Source organism: Saccostrea cucullata, unplaced genomic scaffold (genome assembly GCF_032062105.1).
Source record: "Saccostrea cucullata isolate Sc308-1 unplaced genomic scaffold, CSIRO_AGI_Scuc_v1 ctg2371, whole genome shotgun sequence".
NCBI lineage: Eukaryota > Metazoa > Mollusca > Bivalvia > Ostreida > Ostreidae > Saccostrea > Saccostrea cuccullata.
In genome coordinates, this window is record NW_026926019.1 from 50,971 (window position 1) to 76,036 (window position 25,066).

Below are 25,066 nucleotides of genomic sequence, written 5' to 3' on the forward strand. Positions count from 1 at the left end.
TCCAAAGCAAAATATGTCAATCCTATGCCACTCTATAAAAATGTTATTAATCAAGATATTTATCACACCATTTATTAAAATCGGGCATATCTTTGTCTTAGATCAGTGTCATTACGTAGAGAATCAAATTACCAGAACACCCTTTAATGTTGTGCAATTGTTCTTGTCCGAATTGGAACTATTTAAATAGCCGGGTAAATGAAAGACATAGAACAATGTAATTAAATTGATAACATGGGCATGCTGTATATTTCGTCTGTTACTTATTTGGTTTTACCTTTAATTCATAAAAATGGTAAGTACGGATTCAATTTAGTACATGTATATACATTTTAAATCATAGGTAATGCTGCATTTTTACATCTTCATCTTTTTCTCTGTCGTTGTTATTACGAATTGGTTATCACAGTCCCAAATAATTTGTATAAAATAATTTTCTATCTAGTTAATTTCCTCGTTTACTGATTAATTTTTTTTCAATGAAAAAAGTGAATACTTCACATTTACTTGAATAAAAATGATTAAGGGAACTCGATCAGTTTTCTTATAAGTAAAGACATTAAAGTTTCTACGAGTTTGTCTGCTTTGTGAGGGTTTTGTTACCAAAATAAGTTAAAAAGTCGATTCATAGCCCGTTCATTAGGTTAAGTATTGTAAGATTGTAGAAATAAATATTATATTAAAAAAATGATATATCAGGGAATCATCTCTTTTTTAAGGAGGAAATTCAGTCACATCAGTATATCCAATAATTAACGTGATCACGTGATCAAATCCTGTGAAGGCCGAAGGCCTTCTCAGAAGATTTGATCACGTACCAACCCACTTCAATTCCCACTGAAGTTTATAAACTTGTTATTTATTACTTATATATACATTTGAGACAGACAAATGAATTTTTTCGAATTAAATTATTGCACTAACCGTCCGTCGTAGATTTTGAAAAGTGACACAAGGTGTAAATCGGCTTGAATGGCGTTTACGCTTCGAATTCACCAGGCTAAGGATTTTATTTCTAAGGAAATATTTTGTGAAAGGCTACTTTTGATCGGTAATAGTGAACAGATTGTTGTCTGGGAATATTTGTATTCGTGAAAACTGATAACCAATGCTGAAAAGACAACACGTCCGATTCGAAGATCGATGATAAAAAGTTGGAGGAATTTCGCCTTTTCGGTCGCCAGAAAGGGATGGATGGATCCGATGGATGGGAACACTTGACCGAGCCAGTTAATTTGCAATCAATTGAATTTGATCAAAAACATTTAATATACGATTTCAATGAATAAAGGCATATTTATGATGAAAACACGGAGATACTGCGACAGCTTATTGTTACGACAACTCCGAAGTGTTTGTCAGCTGTTTGTGGCGTGATTGCAATGCTTTGATATTTTCCAACAGATTTACACATTTATCGTGAGTAGAATTTGATGAAATTATTATAGTTTTTCATGGAATGTGAACCAAAGGTCTACCCAAAAAATTAGGATAAACTTTAGAGACTGTGCAGCTGACAAAAGTGTCATAAAATTTGTAAGTAAACGCTAAGTTTTCATGTGTATATTCTCTGTATACGCAGGTTAAATCGATAGCCAAAAAATGTATGAAATACTCGTTTACATTGCAAATAAAAAAAATTATTATTTTACTTGCTTATTTTGTTTATTTCTATACATGAAAAGCAAGTAGAGCAAGTCATTTTGTACCCGTAGCGATCATTGCACCCTGTGAGTAGGTCACGTATTGACCTCTGACCCCTGACAAACTTCATACAGAATTGAAGATATTTGTTCTCTGTATGTTTATATAATGGAGAGATACCACAAATGTATATATTTACGTATATTAGGTCTGAAATGCTATGGTAACATACAAGTCATGAAATTATACCGAAAATATCATCTCCAAATCTATGTCCACGCAAAAAGAATCTTTTTGTAAAGAAAAAAATCATTAATAAAAGGCACTTTTAAGAAAACAATATTTTTCTAAAAAATAAAAATCATTTACACAAGTATTCCTTAAGGCATCTATAAATCACATCAATTTTAATTCTCACACATTAACTCTAAAATTCGGGTGGTATAATAAATCTCCACTTAAATCGTTGAGCATACCTTATTGCAATATGTTACTTTTTTATTGCTATTAAAATCACACGGCACACTTTCTACCCTATTGCAACAACAATTGTGCTGGTAGCGACCCCTGTGCATATAGTCTGACGGGCTTAGAGGAAGTGGTGATCAAGTTGACTGAATACAATATTTTGTTTTGTTTGTTGTATAACGTCCCTCTCATATGGAATTTAAGTAACAATTTACCGGTGGAGAGCTTCAGAATAACCGATGCTCGGCACTCAATTAAAAAGCTGCTGGTATGAAAAAGATCCTAAAAATAAGCAACTCGTTATGAACACCGGCAAAAAGTGGCATTTCAATATTGCATTTAAAAAATTTATTAAAAAGAAAAATGAAGTGATGATATACAATCAATCTGACGTTGTATCGTATACGTAATAGGACCGCTACTTAAATTTCAAAATAAATATAATTTCGCAAGAACATTTAATTTATTTCTGATTTCTTCGTAAATTCACCGCGTCGTAAGTCGAAAAGGCAGAAATATTACCATTCAGATATTAATTCTCACCTGTTGGGCATAGAAACAGCCTATACAAAAGAATACCGATAAGTACGTAATGAATTATAGCGTGTTACTAATTAATATTATTTAAATTAATATTATATATTTTGTAGTCTTTTATGATTTGTTGTTAAATGACATCCTTGGAAACATTAAGGGTTACAGGTTGCAAAACGTTTGAAATTGGATGTTTTGTAAATTCTAATCAATTTGTCTTTGAAAAAAAAAATTAACACAGAAAATTTATTCTGTAGAAATCTAATTAACGAATTTCATTTGTATCTGACATCGACTCAAATAAATATCAGGTTGATTTATCATTTCAAGAATATTTCTTATTTGTCATTCAGAAATAACCCACTCATAAATACAATTTGGTCAACTTTAATAAGCCTGGATGCATACTTTTTATTACATATCTTATGTTTTTAGAAGTGCATGTACTGATTCAACGCCCGTTTGAAGTAGATGGTTAAACGATCCATAAATCATTTAAAATTGCCAGTCTAGTGTTGTTTCTTTACACGTCAGGAAACTGATTAAAAAAATTACGGAATTTTGTAGGCATTTCTTGTCATGTTTTCTTTTTACAATACATATTTGAAAAGTTGCAAGACCCTTGGATAGGACGTTAAATGGTGCCCTGTGTTAAATTTTATAATTCCTTTCGCAAAAAAAAAAAAAAAAGAAAAATCAAACATTAAATAAATGACCCCATTTTCAACCCTAAAGAGAGTAGACGGGGGTTTTACAGTGTGAGAATTTCATGAATTACAACATGCGTTTGTGAAACACTATGCGCCCGGTGGCAACAAAGTTCCAAAACTATTTTTAGCATATAGGTCACAGTCAAGTCACAAGGCCATTGGCCTTGGAGTCATTTGAAAGAGCTTAATTAATGTTGCATGCATACCAAATGTGAGGTCTCGATCTCTCATGCTTCAAAAGTTATGGCCAAATTTCGAAAAAGCTATTTTTAGCTTATAGGTCACAGTCAAGGTCACAAGGTCAATGACCTTGGTGTCAATTTAAAGAGCTTAATTATTGGTGTAAGCATACTAATTATGAAGTCTTTATCTTTCATGGTTCAATAGTTATGGCAAAAGTTCGCAAAAGCTATTTTTAGCATATAGGTCACAGTCAAGGTCGTAAGGTCATTGACCTTGATGTCATTTGAAAGAACTTTTCCAGTGGAGTATGCATACCTAATATGAAGTCTCTATCTCTCATGGTTCAAAAGTTATAGCGAAGGTTAAAGTTGACAACAGACAGATAGACAAACAGATAAACAGACAAACAGACAGGACAAAAAAAATATACGCCTCGGATCTATCGATCCGGGCGCATAAAAATTTATATCATATGTTACTAACATTGACTTCAGTGTAGATTTCAAGTTAAGAAAAAAAAATCATTAACCGTCCAAGTAGTTTTAAGGGACCGTTTCAAAATACAGGTACACTAACTAGTATGTAACAATATGGGATACTGCCAATTTTTTCGTACTTCGAAGAAAATTATTTCAATAGAACAAGATACTTAATACAAATAATGTGTGCTGAGTAATACTATTATAATATTTTATGTAAGAAGATATTACCGTCTGGTTTTCAGAGGGAGGATCTCAGAATTTTGATTAAATTTGCCTGTTTTATGCAGTTATTAGTTGTATAAAACTAGTTAGATTTTTGAACATGTGGTTTCTTATATTATATTTTTTATTGTTTTATGTAAAGATAATTGATTTTAAACACAAAAGAGACTTAATTTTATAATGATGCGTGAAGTATTGCGCAACAGAAATCCAATTCAGTACCCCTTTAAAGTGACAATATGGCGCATCTCTTCAAAAACAGACTTCTTAAAATTTTCCTGTAGGATTTGGAATTTTTTTCATACTCATAAATGTATACACTTTCAGAAAATTACAAATTTCATAAGTAAATAATTCTGATTATTTCATTAAAATTAATAATTATTTATGGTACATAAATATATACATCGCAACGTGTTCGAGGTTCCACATTCCATGCTATACACACAATTCATGCGTATTGTTTTCATAAACAAAACAGCATGGTAATAGAGGGAAGCCCGGTAGGCCTGCTACATTGACAAATCGACCAAAACGAAAAACAAAAATAGGGCTTGAAATTAAAAAGCAACTTTCCTGACAAAAATTTAGCTGGGAGATTAATAAAATCATTGAATGAAGAAGAAACTGGATATCGGCGACATTCACGTGGGGCTCGCGATGGTTCTACCCTACAGGTTTGTTGATACATGCTATCATTTCTCGTATCTCCATGGCTTTCAAAGAAAACAAAATCAGTGTAAACTCAAGATAAAAATGCACTCATGACATATAAAAATTACTGCCATTTGAAGTGCAAATTGTATTGGAACTGCAGAAAGATATTTTGTTTTGACATTTTGCCGCGATTACTATAATGATTTGGTGGATTTTCCTTTCCTGCACCCCAATACAAAAAACGTCAACATTTGTACTTAATCATGTTAAATTCGTCTGAATGCAGACTAAAATGTTAACTATTATTAATTTACCGGAGAGTTAAGATATTTTGATTCTGAGAATTGCTTTTACCTAATATTCCATTATAATTGTAAACCTTACATTGTATGCACGTGCCATTTTAGAATTCACGTGGTACAAGTAAACAGATCTAAGTTGTACGACCCTTGATTTTCCGGCAGATTCTAACTACGTTAATTTTGTATGAGGAGAGAATTTTTATTAAGGCTTTTCGCTTTCAGGCGAAAAGCCCTATTGTTATCATCTTGTTTTATTATTATTATACCTAACACTTTTATGTCAAGGGTTTAAAGAAAACCATTGGATATATGTAATTTATAACAATACCATTTGACAGCGTATCAAAAAGTCTCCGGTAAGCAAGGTTTTGTACTTCCGGGGACGTCACTTCCGGTATTTATAAGTCAGAAACTAATTTTTTTTTCGAAAGCCAAAACATTCCTAATTTTACATGCAATTTGGTTCCAAATTAAGGAATATATTCCTTAAAGTAATATCTACAAAAAACTCATCGTTAGGGTTCTTGCACCTATGGTACGATTTTGTGATATACGGTTCGAAAGTAAAGAAAAAGGGGGATTGAAATTTTAAAATTTAAAAACAACGTAGAAAATTTATTTTGAAGACTACATATTGTTTATGATAGTAAGTAAAGGTTGTGATGTAAGTTTCATTTCCATCAGAGCAGAACTTCCTGTTCAAAAAGTCTTTTTAATTTGTCTATGGGAGTTTCTATAGTAAAAAAGAATCATGCATGTTCCATTATCTCAAGAAAGAAGCAAGCATTTTTTGTAATATTTACAGGGAATAATAAATTCAGCATTGTCTTCAGGTGATTAGGTAATGAAAACAAGATCCCTGAAAATTAGAGATTTGTAGGGGTCATATTTTAAAACGGCATTCTCCCTGTAACTTTTTTATTTGTCAACCAATCTTCAAACTGATTTCAATTTTGAGTTAAGCATAAGAAGGGCAATTTAAAAATTTTGGTCCGTGGGGTCACTTTTTGACCCCTTATAGGTGTTTTAGAGAACTGAAAATTTGCATTTTTAAGTCATTTCAAAAATAATTGCATAAGAGTTATCTCTCTTTGTCCATCATCTTGGAGTCTTAAATGCTCTCTATGTTTCAATTTTAGTATGTATATGAAGAGTACTTCCGGTTCTGTGAGTTGCCTATGGAGATTTCTATGTTAAATTTGAAATCATGCATGTTCCATTATCTCAGAAGTCAAGCAAGCAATTCTTGTGATATATATCATAAGAATAATGACTCTAGCATTGTCTTCAGGTGGTTAGGTTATGAAATTTATTAAAATAAAAGGGATTTTAGGGGTCAGTACAGAAAAATAGTTTTTTGCCTGTAACTTCTTCATTTTCCAAACAATCTTCAAACTGATTTCGGTTTTGAGTTAAGCATAAGAAGGGCATTTTAAAAATTATGGTCCGTTGGTCACTTTTTGACCCCTTATAGGTGTTTTAGAGACCTGATATGTTGTATTTTTAAGTAATTTAAAAAATAATTGCGTAAGAGTTATTTCCCTTTGTCAACCTGTTTGGAGTCTAATATGCTCTCTATGTTCAATTTTAGTATCTATATGAAGAGAAGTTCCTGTTGTGTGAGTCCCTTCAAATTGCCTACGGAGATTTCTATGTTAAATTTCAATCACGAATGTTCCATTATCAAAGATGTCAAGCAAGCAATTCTTGTGATATTTCACATGAATAATAACTTCTGCATTCTCTTCAGGTTCTCAGGTCATGAAAATTTTTTTTTTTTAATAAAAGGGATTTTACGGGTCTGTACAGAAAATAGTTTGTTGCCTAAAACCTTTTTAATTACCCATCAATCTTAAAAGTGATTTCGGTTTTGAGTTAAGCATAGGAAGGGCAGTTTAAAAACAATGGGCCATAGGGTCACTTCTAACCCTTTACAAGAGTTTTAGTGAATTGAAAAACAGTCGTTTTTCGCATATTTTGTATAATCATGAAAGAGTAAAATTTCTTTGAGTAGCCGTTGATGAATAGAGTGACTTGTAATGTCTCAGCATTGATATCATCAGAACTAAAAAACATAATGAACCTTTTGAATTTTTATTGTGTAATAACCAATTCACTTTAAGTTCCATAATGTTTTTGGGGTCGAAAAGCCCTCCGTTTTTGTTGAAAGACAAAATAGGTCTAGTTTTTCTCAAAATGCTTACTTCAACTTTTTACCTTATTCCTGAATGATATATAGGGTAAATTTGAATGAAAAAGCACATGTTTTGCTGCCGTATTGCCGCTTTAATATAGGTGAAAAACTGCTTGCTCGGCGTTAGGCAAGAAACAGCCTGTTTTCCATGTAAAAATCACTTTGCTACACTAAAAGAAGAATTACTAACAGACTCCAACATTATTCGTAGGAGTTCCAAAACACAAAACTTTGGAACACAATGCAACGTTTTTTTTTAATAGATAATATATATAAATGGTATACGATTTAAAACATGTATCTTCATGTATATTTTTCCCTATGGACGAGAGAAAAAGCAAAAAAATTCTTCATATGACTAGCCTGAAACATGACTATGTTATTTTTTTTCTTATTTTAGATTGTCTTTCTATGTCAGAAGGAGGTACCACAACAAGATCATGCTCTTCGGGTCGATTCCTAACCATCACGTCAGGGACTTGGTCATGTAATTCCGTTTTAGGTTTCTGTACTGGTAGTTCGTCTGCCACTTCCAGAATGAATTCTCAGTGTGGGTACGGCTCCTCTTGTACAATAAAAGCCACCAACTCCTGGCTAACTGGAGATCCGTGTTCAGGATGCGGAAAAACACTGTATTGGTCAGATAGCTGCCCATGTAAGTGTATTATGTTTCTTGTATAATCTTGCCTAGAAATGTTTACAGGTCCGTTCATTAAAACTGCAAAATGACATTAAATGCTAGTACTGTAAATAGACAATGGTTCTATGGCGTCTCCATACGAGTGAAAATTTTTCGAGAGGGACGTTAAACAATATACAATAAATTAATCTGTTAGAGAACTGTTAGAGAACAAGTGACTCACGGAAGGAGGAAATATTCCCCAGAATAATTATACATCATAGGACTGCATAAATTTGAGATGTTTGTGAAACACTTCTGCCCCCTTGATATTCATGCGAAGAAAATCAACTGGAAACTTCCCCCCAAAAAATCGAAATTCAAGGGGAATAACTCTGGTAAATATTTCTCGATCGTGCCCCAAACAGAACAAAACCAAACATAATCACGTTTCTGACGGATAAAGATCTTTTCTATCTTAAACTTGTGCGCAGTACGACTTTCAAATCAGAGAATGGTGCTTCATTTTTAGGCTTTTAGCTCACCTGAGCCAAAGGCTCAAGTGAGCTTTTCTGATCACAATTTGTCCGTTGTCTGTCGTTGTCGTTGTAAACTTTTCACATTTTCGACTTCTTCTTAAGAACCGCTAGGCCAGTTTCAACCAAACTTGCCACAAAGCATCCTTGGGTGAAGGGAATTCAAGTTTGTTCAAATGAAGGGCCACGCCTTCATTCAAGGGGAGATAATTGGGAATTAATGAAAATTTGGTGGTATATTTTAAAAATCTTCTTCTCAAGATCCACTGTGCCAGGAAAGATTATTGGGAAACATCCTCAGGTAGTGTAGATTCAAATTTGTTCAAATCATGACCCCCGGGGGTAGGGCGGGGCCACAATGGCCAATCAAAGTTTTACATAGACATACATAAGAATATTCTTTAAAAATCATCTTATCAAGAATAGCAAAGCCATGATTGGTCATGGGACTACTTTTGGATATAAACTATTCAATAGTAATTTAAAACAATTTCTACTTTTCCTCAGCCACAATGCTCAGGTGAGCGATGTGGCCCATGGGCCTCTTGTTTTTTGTTTTTTTTTTGGTTTTTTTTTGGCCTGCAAAACCCTAAGCCGCTTTAATAGATTAATTTGCCCCTGTCTGTGAACTGGACAAGTCGATTATACTTTCTTGTCCTTAACAAATTGTAAGATAAATTGTAAGATTCCGGCCAAAATCAGGTGGATTGACCTGGGTGAATATTCTATACCATCTTCTTTCTCGTCTCCATCACGAACCGTTCTAGCCAGAAACTTATTTGTTATGAAGTCAAGTGATTTAGGTCGGGGATATTGTCTTCGTTCCTTGTCTGTCGAACAAATTGATTGTCTATTTTTGTATTGATATTTTCTTGTTTTTTAGCTCTACTGGTCAGAGACTTACGACTTAAGACCAAATCTAATTCTTCATATAACTTTTTAAGTAACATTGTATCAAAAATTATTTTAAACTTTTTAAAAGGAAAGTAAAAAGAAATTTTTACACAAGCAATTTCAAAGAGAATTATAAATTTTGCAAAAATTTACAACGATGTGAAGTTTTTGGTCTAAGTCGTAAGTTCTTTTGTAAAACTGGCCCCAGAAGAGCTTATGCGATAGTAATGCGTCCGGCGTCCGTCCGTCTGTCTGTAAACAATTTTTTAAAACGCTACTCCTCCTACAATTTTAGTCTGATTTCAATATTAATTGGCACACAAGTAGACTACACTAAGATACATAGAATAGTGCATCGGTTCTTAATTTTGATGTTCGGTGTTGCCATGGTTACTAAAAATAGAATTTTCTGTGAAATTCCTTAAAAACGCTACTCCTTCTACAGTTTTGGTCTGATTTCAATATAACTTGGCACACAAGTAAAATACACTAAGATACATAGAATAGTGCATCGGTTTTTGATTTCAATGAACGGTGTTGCCATGGTTACTAAAAATAGAATTTCCTGTGAAATTCCTTTAAAACACTACTCCTTCTACAGTTTTGGTCTGATTTCAGTATAACTTGGCACACAAGTAGACTACACTAAGATACATAGAATAGTGATCGGTTTTTGATTTCGGTGAACGGTGTTGCCATGGTTACTAAAAATAGAATTTTCTGTGAAATTCCTTAAAAACGCTACTCCTTCTACAGTTTTGGTCTGATTTCAATATAACTTGGCACACAAGTAGACTACACTAAGATACATAGAATAGTGCATCAGTTTTTGATTTCGGTGAACGGTGTTACCATGGTTACTAAAAATAGAATTTTCTTTGAAATTCCTATAAAACGCTACTCCTTCTACAATTTTGGTCTGATTTCAATATAACTTGGCACACAAGTAGACTACACAAAGATACATAGAATAGTGCATCGGTTTTTGATTTCGATGAACGGTGTTGCCATGGTTACTAAAATAGAATTTTCTGTGAAATTTCTTTAAAATGCTACTCCTTCTACAGTTTTGGTCTGATTTCAATATAACTTGGCAAACAAGTAGACTACACTAAGATACATAGAATATTCCATCGGTTTTTGATTGCGATGAACGGTGTTACCATGGTTACTAAAAATAGAATTTTCTGTAAAATTCCTTTAAAACTCTACTCCTTCTACAGTTTTAGTTTGATTTCAAAATAAGTTGGCACACAAGTAGACTATACAAAGATACATAAAATAGTGCAATGGTTTTTGATAAGTACAAACCAGTAGAGCTACAGTCTCGAGAGAGACTTCTGGTTTAATCAAGTTTTATATGTCATCATCAATCACCGGTTTATCAAACCGAGATTCGCTTGAAGTGATGCCCTTACTTTCGATCAATTTTATCGCATAATTGCTCAGGCCATGGGACAAGGAGATTCTTCACAAGCAGCATTTTCGAATTGCAGTCTCACAAACTTTTGAGGATGAACTGTCATTGATTTTAAATGTTGATTACGAACTTGGCAATGTCGATTGACGGCAAGTCAAGCATGTCAAGTTACTTCCCAATTCAAAGATTTCCATCATGTTGCTCTGAAATCTTTCTTAATATATTATGTTATAAGCTTATCAGATTGGTTAAGCAGTGAAATATTCTCACCTTATTGGAGCTTTTAAAACAAATGCGCCATTAACGGTTCAAGTCATTTAAAGTACTCTTTTCCTATATATTGTGTCAAAGATACAAGGCCGGGCTAGGCTGTGAACTATCACTCTTGCCTTTAGCCCCTACGTGTATCTGATATACCGTTAATGGAAAACTCGTACTCTAAAGACCACAGAAATTTAAATATACATGTAAATGGAATGAAGTTGTTGAAAGCTACAGTACAAAATGTACATGTTGTGTACAATCCACAAAATTAAGTGTTGTATTTCCAGTGCTTTGGTCTTCATGGTCATCATGGTCAGCATGCCCCTCTGATTGCATAACACAAAGTCTACATAGGAGTCAATCCTGTCAAAAGCCTTCGGGGTATAGTTGCGGAACAGCTCCGTCACAATCCATATCTTGCCTACTGATTGGTTGCACATGTAAGTACCAATACACCCTTATTTGATTATTTCTGTTGTTATTTTTGTTCAGTAAATTATCTTAGATCATATTCACACTCTCGATCTCAAAATAAATAGGGGTATTCTTTAGGCCATCGTCAGTTGATGTTTAAAATAACACTGCATAACCTCGAAGACTTCTCGAGACATTGCGCGAAATCGAAAGTGTTCAGTATAAGAAGGGGACAAAAATATATCCGTTAAATTAGTTTGAATCGCTAGAATATATACATGAAACATGTGGAGATAACGTAGAGTATTCAAGATCAAAAGTAAAAAAAAAACATATAGGAGCAGAGCAAACACGGACCTTTAAACATCAGAGGTGGGATCAGGTGCCATGGAGGAGTGAGCATTCCCTGCCGACCAGTTATACCCTCCTTAATTGTCATGATCGGGGAATAACGGAAAATCCGGTGTATAAATAATGGACTAACAATTAGTATGAAAAACGTCAGTCAGCATTAGACTCAATGATTAATTTATTTGCAAACAAGGTCATTTTATCGACCAAAGAACGTTCGAAATGATGACTTTCAACGAGATTGTTGATATTGTTTCATCAACTTGTTTGTCAATAATTTATCTCATTTTAGAAACTGCTCATACGTAGAGCATGCTCTTGCGTATCGAAACAACTGAATATATAATAACTGTATGTGCAAATATTTTTTTTTACATTCTTAAGCAGCTGAATGTATTCTTTTAAAAAAAATTCTAGGTTTAAATGCAAATACACCGACAACGTCTAATCGAAAACAACATATTCCGTTTCATTCCTTTATTGATTCGATATATTCTATAATATGTACTTGAAATTAAAGACGTTATAGAGTATGAAACTACTGGTTTGTATTTAAATGTTTAACTGGGAAAATGACATAATGCCAATGCAACAATTAAACTTAATGATAAACGTGATAATAATTCATTTAGCTTCCTATCGTTAACTTCCCTAATTTTTGTAACAAAATCCTTTCATCAGTTGCATATGGGAAATATGCGCGTATTGTCCATTAAGATTATTTCTCAAGATTTGAAGATATTGGGCAAAACTTTTATTTGAGAACGTTAAAATTAATAATTTCTGTATAAATTAACTACAGGTAAGGTATCTCACCTGTATTTTTTCGAGCTTTCCAAACCAATATACTTCTTTTCAACAGCTTCTACAGAAATCAGTAGAAGCACGCCAAACGACCTGGTTTATAGAAGTCTTACGTCTAACTGTTTTGTGGCCATGAAAAGGACGTCTTTCACCTTCAGAGCCAGAGCAAACAATGACCTCCAGCTTGCCTTGGGTACTCACGATTGTGATGACTGTGGTACACATTATGAATTTATAATTGGTGGATGGGGAAATACTAAATCTGCAATGTACTATGGATTATCTGGTACACAATGTGCCACATATAGTCAGGCTATTCTCGACCAAACGTTTTTCGACAGTTTCTGGATTTCATGGGAAGGGAATAATATTCGAACGGGCAAAGGTGGTACAGTCGACAGCAACGTTATCATGACTTGTACACGTTCAACTCATTTTGAAGCAAATTATATCTTGATCAGAACAGGATATGGTTCAAGTGGTGAATGGAGATTCCCCAATGGTTAGTATATTCATACTGATAATTTACTTTCACTAAATCACAGATCTTTTTGAAATTGTTGATCTCTAAATATGAAAGTCATACTGACCATATTTATCAAACTGTTCTTGTCAGATGTTGCATGCATTCATGAAAGAAACGGCAATGTTGACATAACTGCTGACAATACCGGCTGCAACGCAGTCAGCACATACGCATGTGCGTCTGGGTATAAACAAACTGCAGGAAACACGCAACGTACCTGTGGGTTTGGGCAAATATGGTCGGGATATCCCTTGGTCTGTTCAGGTCAGAGTGAAACCAAACGCTACTGATTCCTTCTCGCAGAACTTTGTTTTAAAGTGACTTTATTTGAATATCAACTTAAAAATCTTTTCTTTCTTTGCAGATCCAACTTGCAAAATTGATATTTTATTCATCATTGAAGCATCCTCACATACATCTTCCATTTACTCAGCATTAGTATCTGCCATTGGTGATTTGGCGGGCGCGTTGCAAATTTCAGCTAATGATATTCAGGCTGGTGTTATCACATTTGACGACACAGTGGACAAGAATATCAAGTTTAACGCCTATTCTTCCGCATCTTCATTGGACAGTGCTATTACATCATTATCAATATCAAGTGCATCTTCGTCCGTGGACCTGGCCGAGGCTTTAAGAGTTGGATTTTACGAGTTCTTTACATTGTCCAATGGAAACAGATATGAAGCTTACAGACATTTTGTTCTTATCTCTAAAACACATTCTCAGAACGGCTCGGTTGTGGCAAATGCTATTCGACAAATTTCTAAGAATCAAGTTTTTACAATCGGTAAAGTAAATTGAGCACATTCCTATTTAATTGGGATGGGAAATATTTCTTCTCTAGTGGCTGTATAAAATTACAAATGTGGAAAATTACAGAATAAGTTGGAACTATTCGAAGGGCATGAATTCCTATTGATTTTCTCTTAAAGAGCTATCTACTTCAGTTTTAGGCCCACTTCTGTCAGACTTAAAGTTGAATGAATTTTCAATACATTCATTATTTGTAATGGATATATAGACTTTTCATATTTCCTTAGAATATCTAAATAAGTCTTTACATTTGCTGATGCATATTGTTGTTAACTCATCTGAGTCTTTTTACCTTTTGAATTTTGAAACCTTCCAAACAGTATTCTAATTATGCAATTGGTTTGTAAAACACCTTTTGATTTGCTAATGTGCTTTGTTTGAGGCAGTAAAACGAGCATTAACGAGAGTGAAAGCGTTTCATTGTGACGTCATAATAGAGCGACGCAAAAACACAATGCTCCGTGACGTATTTCATATAACGAAACTCAACAAAATAAGACGTAAACGATAAACAAAATGCATGGATTGCATTAGAATGGGAATAACATAACTAATCTTCTAATTTGTTATTTGCGACTGTTAATGCTGATTTAACGGTCGCAACCATCCGTTTTACCATCTCCGCTTACGCGTCGCCGGTAAAACTCAGTTTGCGACCGTTAAATCAGCATTAACGGTCGCAAATACCAAATTAGAAGATAGTTATTCCCTAATTTATTTCACATATTGATAAGAGGATATTTAAAATTCGTAATTTATTCAAGAAATGAATTTAATTTTTGAAGATTCATGAGGTTATGAACTACGACGCGTCACGCCGGCATATTTCATGAAGCTCGTTAGCGCTTCATGATAAATATGCCGGCGTGAAGCGTTGTAGTTCATATACCTTATGAATCTTCAAAAAATTAAATTTATTTCTTATATTTACATTATTTTTCTGATGACTTGCCATAAATTTACACCGTTCAACTGTCATTTTTAAAACAAAACTGCGTGCACTATATTTGTTGACTTTTTGACGTCAAGAGCGGTATTATGACGTAACAATCAAGATATTCATGCTTATTCGTGATGCATACCTAATGTAGTTCATGTGAAAATATACTGCATTTTATTTTGTAAAGAATCAATGGGGAAATTTATTGGAAATGTAAATATTTTCCTACGAACGTCTGATACCACTATACTATATACAATTTTTTGGATGAACTTGTGATGCCACATTTTAAATTCAGATAATTTACAACTAAAGAAAATAATGTAAACATTTTATTTTTAATTTTGATGATTATTAATTGAGATGAGATTCTAAGATCGTTTATTCTAATGAAACCGAATTACAGGCATTGATCCTTCCTCAGCTTTGATCACCGACCTTAAGGCGATTGCTGGAGATGATAGCAGATACTGGGAAGTGAGCTCCCCGGCAGATCTTTATCCTAAATTCAATGAAATTCTACAGAAAATCGCCGTTTGCCCAATAACACCTCTCCCTGATCCCGTCACCGTAGGTATGTCAAAATATTAAGACCTTATCAATACAACTTATTGTATATCGAAATATATCACGTCATTTTAGCCACAATACGTTTATTTAAAAAAAAAAAATTTTTGGCATTAAATAAAGCAAAACATTTCTTTGCAAATAAGAATAATTTATCCAAATAAGTTGTATCTCTATTGTAAAACAAAATTAGTTTACTTGTTATTTAATTCATATCTATAGATAGGGAGAGACATTTGAAAAGTTAGAACTTTCTGATAAAATGTTAATTGTTTAAAGGAAATGAGTCACTCGGTTTGATATCAATGGAAAGATCAGAAGAATAAACACATGAAGACGCCGTAGAAAGGCGTCATTTGTGAAGTTTTTACAAGATGAAACACGTTCATTTAGCTTTATGGCTTTATGGTGACAGGTCCCAAATGATGGCTTAATATTGTTGTCTATCAGTCTCAATTAAGCACCTTTACGCTACCTTTAAGCAATAAATACACCACCATTAATTTGCCAGTAAGTTATTTCGAAGTCATTAGTGGATGCTTAAATGTAGCTGAATGGTGGCTAATAGGTGCTTAATGGTAGCTCTTGGACAACCATTAAGTCTCCATTTAGCCTAAACATAGGTGCTAAATGTCCAATCCATTAATCTACCATTAAAAGTGAAAAATTATTTTTATAAAGATTTATTCTCACAATTCATAAAAGTCAAGCTTGCACATTTCTTAATTTGGCAAAAATAATGGAAAAGAAAACAAGCAAACAAAAAAATTATCTCGAACACACCCAGAATCTTTAGACTAAGGGGCGAACGCTTTAACCTCGCAGCTACCGCGGCTGTTAATTGATTTGGACGGGAAATATTAAATCTTTATTTTTTGAAAAGTTTGTATGGACATGTACATGTATTTTTATGTTACTCCCATTGAATAGGGATGAGAGGCATGTAGAACAGGACAAGTTTCCTGCATGAACAAAATTAAATGTATATGCTGGTGCCCCCTCAATAAGAACGACTGATGACCTATACTGAAAATGTTTGCCTATGCCCCCGTCTAAACTGAAATTGCTCTCTACGGACCTGATATACAATGCACACTATAAAATACTTGTATTGCTTCCTTTTCGATACACTGTAAAATTTCTACGATAATATTATTCCTAATTTACAATTTCACAATTTTTAAAATTTCATTTCAGACTGCAAACTTGATATTACGTTTATAGTTGAGAGCTACAATATGCGTTTTTCAAAGACGCTTTTGGCTGGACTGATGGAGGATATTCCAATATCTTCGGATGGAGTAAGAGTGGGCTTTGTCACATATGATTCTGGGGCAACAAAGGAGTTTGGGCTTACAACTTACACAAGTTCTGAAACTCTCAGGGGAGCAATCGAAAATGTGCCCGACAGAACTAGCTCTGATCACTTTGTGTACCAAGGATTAATAAAAGCTCGTGACAGCGTGTTCATAGGCACTGATGATCGAGAGGATGCCAATAACCATTACGTTTTTGTTGTGGGACCATTTTACAGTGAAACAGCTGCTGTTTCGCGCGAGATCAGAGGCAGCGGGAACAACTTTATCTTTGCAGCTCGTAAGTCTCTAAATTATAAAACAGAAATATTTTACTGTTTGAATTTTTTTATGACAATTTAAGGGTATCAGATAAATAATATTATATATATATAAGACTTATGATCAGTTAACCAAAATACATGTACTATTTTTGCAGATGTCGGTTCCTCTTTTCAATCTGAATACCAGGAATGTGTTGATTCTTGTGGTGACTACACGAGGTACACTAATACCGATTCATATGATAACATGATGAACATCAGGGAACAATTTATACAGAAAATAACGTCGTGTGAAGCAATCATTGAAATAACCCAAGGTATTTCTGTTTTATTTTGGACTCAAAAGTTGATTTTCAATTGCTTGTTAAAATTTCTATTCGCCTGTTTGTAGAACAAATTTGGACCAAAACGTTTTGAATATTACGTTTAAATACTTCTTGATTAACTCAGAGTATGCTATGCATGTGATACATATGGCGTGAGTCGAAAGCTGACATATTCATTTGTCGATTTATTACAGTTGAGTATTGGACCAAAAAAGGTCAAATTGTCCCTTTTTCTCTTAAATCTAATACAATGAAGGATATGGAGATAACGAACTGTATTCAAGATCAAAGTCCATAAAACAATACAAAATAGGAGCAGAGCAAACACGGACCTCCAGTGCCATGGAGGAGTGAGCATCCCCTGCCGAACGGTCACACCCGCCGTGTGCATCTTGTCATGATCGCGAAATAATGGAAAAATCTTAAAACAGCGAGTGTTTTGAGAACTACAAGGTCTAACACCAAATCTTGCGGCACGAGTATTGAATCTAAGGATGCCGGCTTCTCAGAAAATATGTACCAAAAGTATACGATAGAGCTGGGACAAAAGGGTCGTACATGCCCCTGAAGATTGCTTTCGCCCTTCAACTAGTTTTTCAATGAAACATTCATCTCGTATATCATAGAGCTTGGTTGTTAGATTACCATTAACATCTTTTTCAAGTAAAATATCCAAATATTGATTGAATGAATTTTGCTTGACGTCCTCGAGAATTATTCACTCATATTTAGACGTCACCGTATGCCGCTGAAGGGCTTCAAATTTAGACCTATACTCGGCACTCAGGGCCATTGAGCCGTGAGGGTTCTTTATCTTGCCGGCGCCAATCGTGACACGGAGCCTACGTTTTTAAGGTCGTATCCGAAAACTCTGTGACTATCAATTCTGATGCCGAGAGCTTGGCAAAGGAACAGTTGCTACCTATTTTTACGTCTTAAGTTTGACGCGGCGAACGAGAATCGAACCCGGGCCTCCCGATCACAAAGCAAACACTCTACCACTAGGCTACCGGGAATGGTAAAATATCCAAAAATCAAACAGATATGTCAGACTTTGTGCGATATTTAGTACAATTTTATTTCTAAGTAAGTAACGAAAATTTTGTGTTCCTGAATATTATCTACGTCAACAAGTAATTTAGAAATGTATTTTTTTGTCCAAGAAAGAAATAAAGGATTCCGATACAAAAGTTATACGTTTACAGTACTAGCAAATACAGTAAAGCAACTTGAGTAATGCTTGCCACAATCGTATCACAAAGCAGAAAATCTATTATATAAAGAAGCTGAGATAATGTTATTCTGGCAATATTGAACAATGAAGAGAAAATTAAATACTTTTTCATGACTAATGGTGAAAATCTTTTTCAGATTGCAAAATTGACTTAGTTTTCATAATGGATGACACGGACACAATCAGCACATCTAAATTCCAGGAAATGAAAACTTTCCTCGTTAGCCTTGTCACCAAAATAGTAGTTGGTGACGATGCAGTTAGAATAGGAGTCGTGACATATGGTGACGATGCAATCACCGTTTTCAACCTTAATCAGTATTCTACTGCCTCCGCAGTGAAAACTGCAATTAATGGTTTAACTCAAGGAAATGCAGCGTACGGAAGGGATCGCCGCATTGTGGAAAAGGCCCTCTTGCACACCCTCTGGAACGTCTTCACAAAAGAGAACGGAGAGCGTGAAGATGCCAAGAATTTCTACGTTGTTCTAACATATGGAGGTTCCGAGGGCATGCAGGTGTCAGACTATGGAGCAGCACTCCAGTATAATTCAATGATCGAACTTTTCATTCTTGGTATTTTTTCATAGTTCCTTTGGGTATTATACGTCTACAAAGTGTTTAATTCCACGATCTCAAGTCCATTCATGTAATATTTTGTCAAGCTTTTACCTCAAAATAATATAAAATTTGTTTCAGGTGCCAATGTCACATCCAGCTTTGACTCTGATTTTGAGGGTGCAGTGACTGAAGGAAGGTACATGTCAGCCAGCAATTTCATAGAGCTACAGTGTAACAGCAAAGGGTTGGTCTCCAACATTACTGAGTGTCCAACAGAGGACCCTGTACCACTTGCTACTCCTAGTAAGTCTTTTAACTTAATCCCCTTTCCCATCTTTGCTGAAAAATCAAGTAATTTCTGATCATCTGTTGTTCAATGTTCACCAGCCAATCTATCAATATGTCCTTTACACACTTTCTCAGACTACCTTCAAGATCAATTCAAACCACATGCAAAGTTCTGTGCCTTTTCGAAAGTCAGAGAAAAGAAAATGTTAAAAAATGGAAAATGCTAACTTAAAATATACTACTCGGTAGAAAAGGATAAACCTGCATGTTCTTTACCCCTGGAGAAATTCCGTAGACAATGATTTGAAACTATTGACCTAATATTTGTATGAAAAGCCTCAGGTATCATTCGTCCTAATGATAGATTGAAATTGCTAAGTTTCAGATCGATCATTATGATAGAACTTGCAAAATGATATCTTTAACTAGGCTGTTGATATCCTTGTATCATCAATTTATTGTCAAAAGCTTGCCTCGTTTCAGGTATTGTTCGCACCTACAGCGGCTCTTTGGTATCCAATCATCTTAGAAACTTAAAAGAAGTATCATTTTAATTTTCTTTTAGGCAAACGGGATTACATGAAAGTAAATGTAAATGCTCCTAAACGGGGCAAAAAGTCTTTTCTGCAAAATAAATTATGATAACAAGCATGTATTTGTAGTGAGAAACGCATAGAGAACTCTGGACATGATGCACAAAGTTGAGGATAATTTCTATGTTAAAACTGATTTGATCATCTCATTTATGATTGATTGATTGTATATTGCTTAACGTCCCTCATCTCATTAATGAAGATTTATAGTGTGTATATGTAAAACGATTCAAGTTTAAGTTAAAAATGTGTTTGTTCTTATAAATTGCAGGCTGCAAGTTGGATATACTATTCATACTGGAGGCATCTAGTTCTTCTGCCGGTGCTAAATTTGTCTTCCTGAAAAGCTTCTTTGCTAACTTGGCGCGGAAAATCAGTGTCTCCTCGGACACAGTCAGAATTGGTGTCATCACGTACGATTATAAAGGATACAGACAATTTGATCTTAAAACACACACGACCAATGATGACGTTAGTAATGCCATAATGAAGATACCAGAAGGTTCGGTACCCAAGAACCTACTAGATAAAGCTTTACTGTATGCAAGGACAACCTACTTCACAGAGGCCAACGGGGATCGTGCAGACGCGGCTAATTACTTTGTCTTCTCTGTAGATGGAATAAGGGCTGGTTCTGCTATTCAAGGAGCTGTTATCAATGCTAACTGGCCTAACCAGGTCTTTGCCGTTGGTAAGAACTAATTTTTCATAATACATACTATGCTGCATATTTTAAAGGAAGAATAAAATATCTGCACGAGAAACATGCACTGACTATATATTCAGACGATTGAAAAAGCTTGACTCTAATAACTTATTGATATTCAAAAAATATATTTAGACGATTGAAAAAGCTTGACTCTAATAACTTTTAAAAATCTCTGACATCCTGTCATCTATATTTTGATTTCCTCAACAAGTGACTGCTATGTCACTGCTTTACGGTCATATTTGATTTTTAGAAAAAGATATTTGTGTTATGTTTTTCTCTGCAATTTAAGATATAAACAGTACCTACGCGCAAGAATATAAAGATGCTGCTGGGGACAATAGCCGTTATTTCTTTGCCCCCTCCTACCAGAACCTGTCCTCTATTGAAGCTGCCGTTTTAAAAGCCATTAGCAAATGTCCATCGCCACAAATTACAACCACCACTGGTGTCTCCCTAAGAAACAAGGCCGTCAGTAAGTACAAATGAATTTACACATGTAACTACAGTGCTTTTCATCATCATGCATTTTGAATGGTGTAAGCTTTGGTCTGAACACTTTTAATTTGTGAAATAAAATATTTGATTCTTTTTTTTTCTAGCTGCTCCTTGTCTGAACAGTTTGATTTACATGTACCCAAAGGATTTGACAGCATATACAGGGGGATCAAGAGGTATTTTACAATATGTGATGATATTAATTTATTTATGTGTGAAAATTTAAGTATTATTTAATTACTGAAGGAAGTAAGGATTTGTTTTAGTTTCGTTGCTTGTTTGCTCTACAATTTCATGCATTGACTATTTACAGTGTTCATCCGTTCAGTTTGTCCGCTCACATACATGTACAATGCATTTATGGAAGCAGAATGAAGGATCTGGTTTTGGTTGTAGTACTATTAAATAATATTAAAATTAAAATTAATACTACTTATAATAAATTGAATTTAATTTTAGTGTTAAAAAATTTCTGAAATCTCGATTTACAGATTTAAGTCAAAACTTAGTACATGTCCACAACATCAAGAAACAGAGTTAGAATTAAGTCAAACTTCCAGTAATCTTTATTGTTTTTAGCTCACATGAGCCAAAGGCTCAAGTGAGCTTTTCTGATCAAAATTTGTCCGTTGTCGTTGTTTTCACATTTTCATTTTCATCTCATGAACAAATGGACCAATTTCAACCAAACTTGTCAGAAAGTATCCTTGGGTTAAGGGGAATCAAATTTGTTCAAATGAAGGGCAAAGCCCTCTTCCAAGGGGAGATAAATATGAATTAATGAAAAATTAAAGGCATCTTTCAAAACTCTTCTCCAGAACCACTGGGCCAGGAAAGGTGAAACTCATGTTGAAGCATCCTTATGTAGAATAGATTCATGTCTGTTCAAATGATAACCCCGGGGGTAGGGCGGGGCTACAATGGGTGATCAAAGGGTTACATAGGAATATATAGGTAGAATTAATCTTTAAAAAATCTTCTTTTACAGAATCATTGGGCCCGGAAAGATAAAACTCATGTGGAAGCATCCTCAGGTAGTGTAGATTCAGGTTCATGATAGGGCGGGGCCACAATGGTTGATCAAAGTTTTACATAGTAATACATAGGAAAAATCTTTTAAAAATCCTCTTCTCTAGATCAGGAAAGCTATGATTGGTGATATTAATGTGGAAACATCCTTAGTTAAAGTTAATTCAAGTTTGTTCATATCATGACCCCTGGGGGTAAGATGAGGCTAAAGTGGGCAATCAAATCTTTACATGTAAATATAGAAGAAAAATCTTTAAAACTCTTCTTCTCAAGTATGACCAAAGTATACCTGTATGCTTTATTGATAAAGTGACATGTTCAAGTAATACAAAATTCACACACACAATCCCCAAACAACTAAACTTTTCAATACTGAGCTGATTTGTGTTTTTTACTAGCCCATGTGATTAGGTAAGCGATGTTGCCTATGGGCCTCTTGTTTAACTTCTTATATGAACAATTTAATTTCCATATAAAAGCAGTTTGGTGTTGAAAGCAATTTTAACTTAAGTGATCTTAGCACCATTATTATGGTCCTGGGGCCACTGGAAGATAGTGTAGCATGAAAATTCACTTTATTCTCTTTTATCATTAGGAATGATGTACCTGATGACAGATTATGTATTTATAATAACCACCTGCTCACGCATTACGTCGTGGGAGTTTTCCTATTCGAGGTCTGGATGGATAGATTTTATGGTCTGGAGACCTTCTGGAAATAACTATAAGCTCGTTGCTTACAACACAATTTATGTTGAAGGTACTTTTGATTTTCACCTGTTTAAAGGTAGTTCTATACTTGACACGAAATCGGTCAATCTTACACGTCTGGTGCGGTTATTATTATTTTCCGTTAATATTGTGAGTTTATACGGTGGTATATTTAGGACACACAATTATTTTTTTTTAAATACCAGAAAAAAATTATCTTGTGAAAACGACTTTTTATCTTGTGAAAACGAGAATTTATCTTGTGAAAACGACATATTATCTTGTGAAAACGAAATAATATTATCTTGTGAAAACGAGATAATATCTTGTGAAAACGAGTTATTATCTTGTGAAAACGAGTTATTATCTTGTGAAAACGACTAATTATCTTGTGAAAACGAGATATTATCTTGTGAAAACGACATAATATAATAAGTCGTTTTCACAAGATAATTTCTCGTTTTCACAAGATAATATCTCGTTTTCACAAGATAATATCTCGTTTTCACAAGATAATATCTCGTTTTCACAAGATAATATCTTGTTTTCACAAGCTAATAAGTCGTTTTCACAAGATGATATCTCGTTTTCACAAGATAATAAGTCGTTTTCACAAGATAATTATGTCGTTTTCACAAGATAATTTTTTCTGGTATTTAAAAAAATAATAATTGCGTATCCTAAATATACCACCGTAATTTTACTTCTAAAGTATAAAACATTTAATTTAAAATGAATATTTTATCGAACCCTGTATTTTTATACTAGAGAGCTCATAACATTGTACATTTTATTTGTTTAAAAATAAATAATAGTAGTGCAACTATCAATTTTAATATTTTTAAGGTGTCAATTCGACTATTTACACCGTTGTGGAATACGAAAGAATTGCTGTTCTAGAAAATGACGTCATTGGATGGTAAGGTGTATTTGGTAAAATGCTGCTGCTTTACTTATATTTGAATATTAAAATTTGTTTGTAAATGTGCTTTTCGTTTTATAAGCAAAATAGATAAAATATAAAGCGATGAGATAACGAATATTATTATATAGTCTATTTATAGTCCGTATATAATCTATATAAAAGCAAAAAGTTCATAACACTACATATTCACCGGATTTTAGGCCGTATTCACCGGAGGGTCAATGCGCGTGCAACGGTATTGTGACGTCACAATCAAAATATCAAACAACGTTGTAAACGATGGTTGCAACGGCCGCAGCGAGCTACGTATCTGTGCAGGAAAAAAATTATTCAAACCTATTTCAGGATTATTTTTTAACATTTGGACGTCTTACACATAGCGAAACTTGGAAAGGAAAACACGGAGGCTACAAACACTTATCTGGAGATTTTTTTTATTTTTTAAAAATGGAAGAGATCACAAATGAAAATGGTGTCATCATACAGCCTTCAATGTCTTATCTATTCAAATCCCGACTATATAATAAAACAATTATGGACTCTTTTGGTGTTGAATATGGTTTGTTATTCACCAGAAAAATATCCATATTGACCTCGGCTTCGGCTCGGTCAATATGAATATTTTTCTGGTGAATAACAAACCATATTCAACACCAAAAGAGTCCATAATTGTATAGTAATTTATAGTAAACTCTCATCAAGTAAAAATGAGAAATCCTAAAGAGCATTTAAAAAGAAGCAAATAGAAATATCAGAGGTATGATGAGTTGCCAATGAAATGGTAAGTAATTTCTGTCAACCTTTTTGAATGCTGTCTAAGTAGTTTCGATGTAAGGTTTCTTTTTTGACGGAACATTTAATATTTGTCAGCATTCAAAAGATAGTAGGCCTACAAACAGTGGCTCACAAGTGGACGCACCACCTTTCGGACGATATTTCTTTAATTTTTTTTTAACCTGTTCTGTCTTTTTAAACCAAAAATTCGCGTCTTATGCGACGGCGAGCTACATGTAGCAGCTGCTTTAGTAGAGCTCGGAGACTTGAGCATTTTTTTTAATGTTTAAAGG

General features: G+C 34.1%; 1 protein-coding gene across 1 annotated transcript; it reads left to right on the plus strand.

The window, feature by feature from the left end:
* The first annotated feature begins 7,801 nt into the window (after positions 1–7,801).
* LOC134270399 (collagen alpha-5(VI) chain-like) lies at positions 7,802–23,997 on the plus strand. The gene is made up of 15 exons (XM_062752631.1): positions 7,802–8,051; positions 11,417–11,569; positions 12,757–13,200; positions 13,315–13,488; positions 13,589–14,014; positions 15,387–15,554; positions 16,745–17,143; positions 17,282–17,443; positions 18,824–19,261; positions 19,385–19,549; positions 20,399–20,818; positions 21,129–21,311; positions 21,439–21,510; positions 22,959–23,123; positions 23,921–23,997. The coding sequence occupies exons 1-15, from the start codon at positions 7,808–7,810 to the stop codon at positions 23,995–23,997; spliced, it is 3,690 nt and encodes a 1,229-aa protein (XP_062608615.1). The 5' UTR covers positions 7,802–7,807.
* Positions 23,998–25,066: the final 1,069 nt, after the last annotated feature.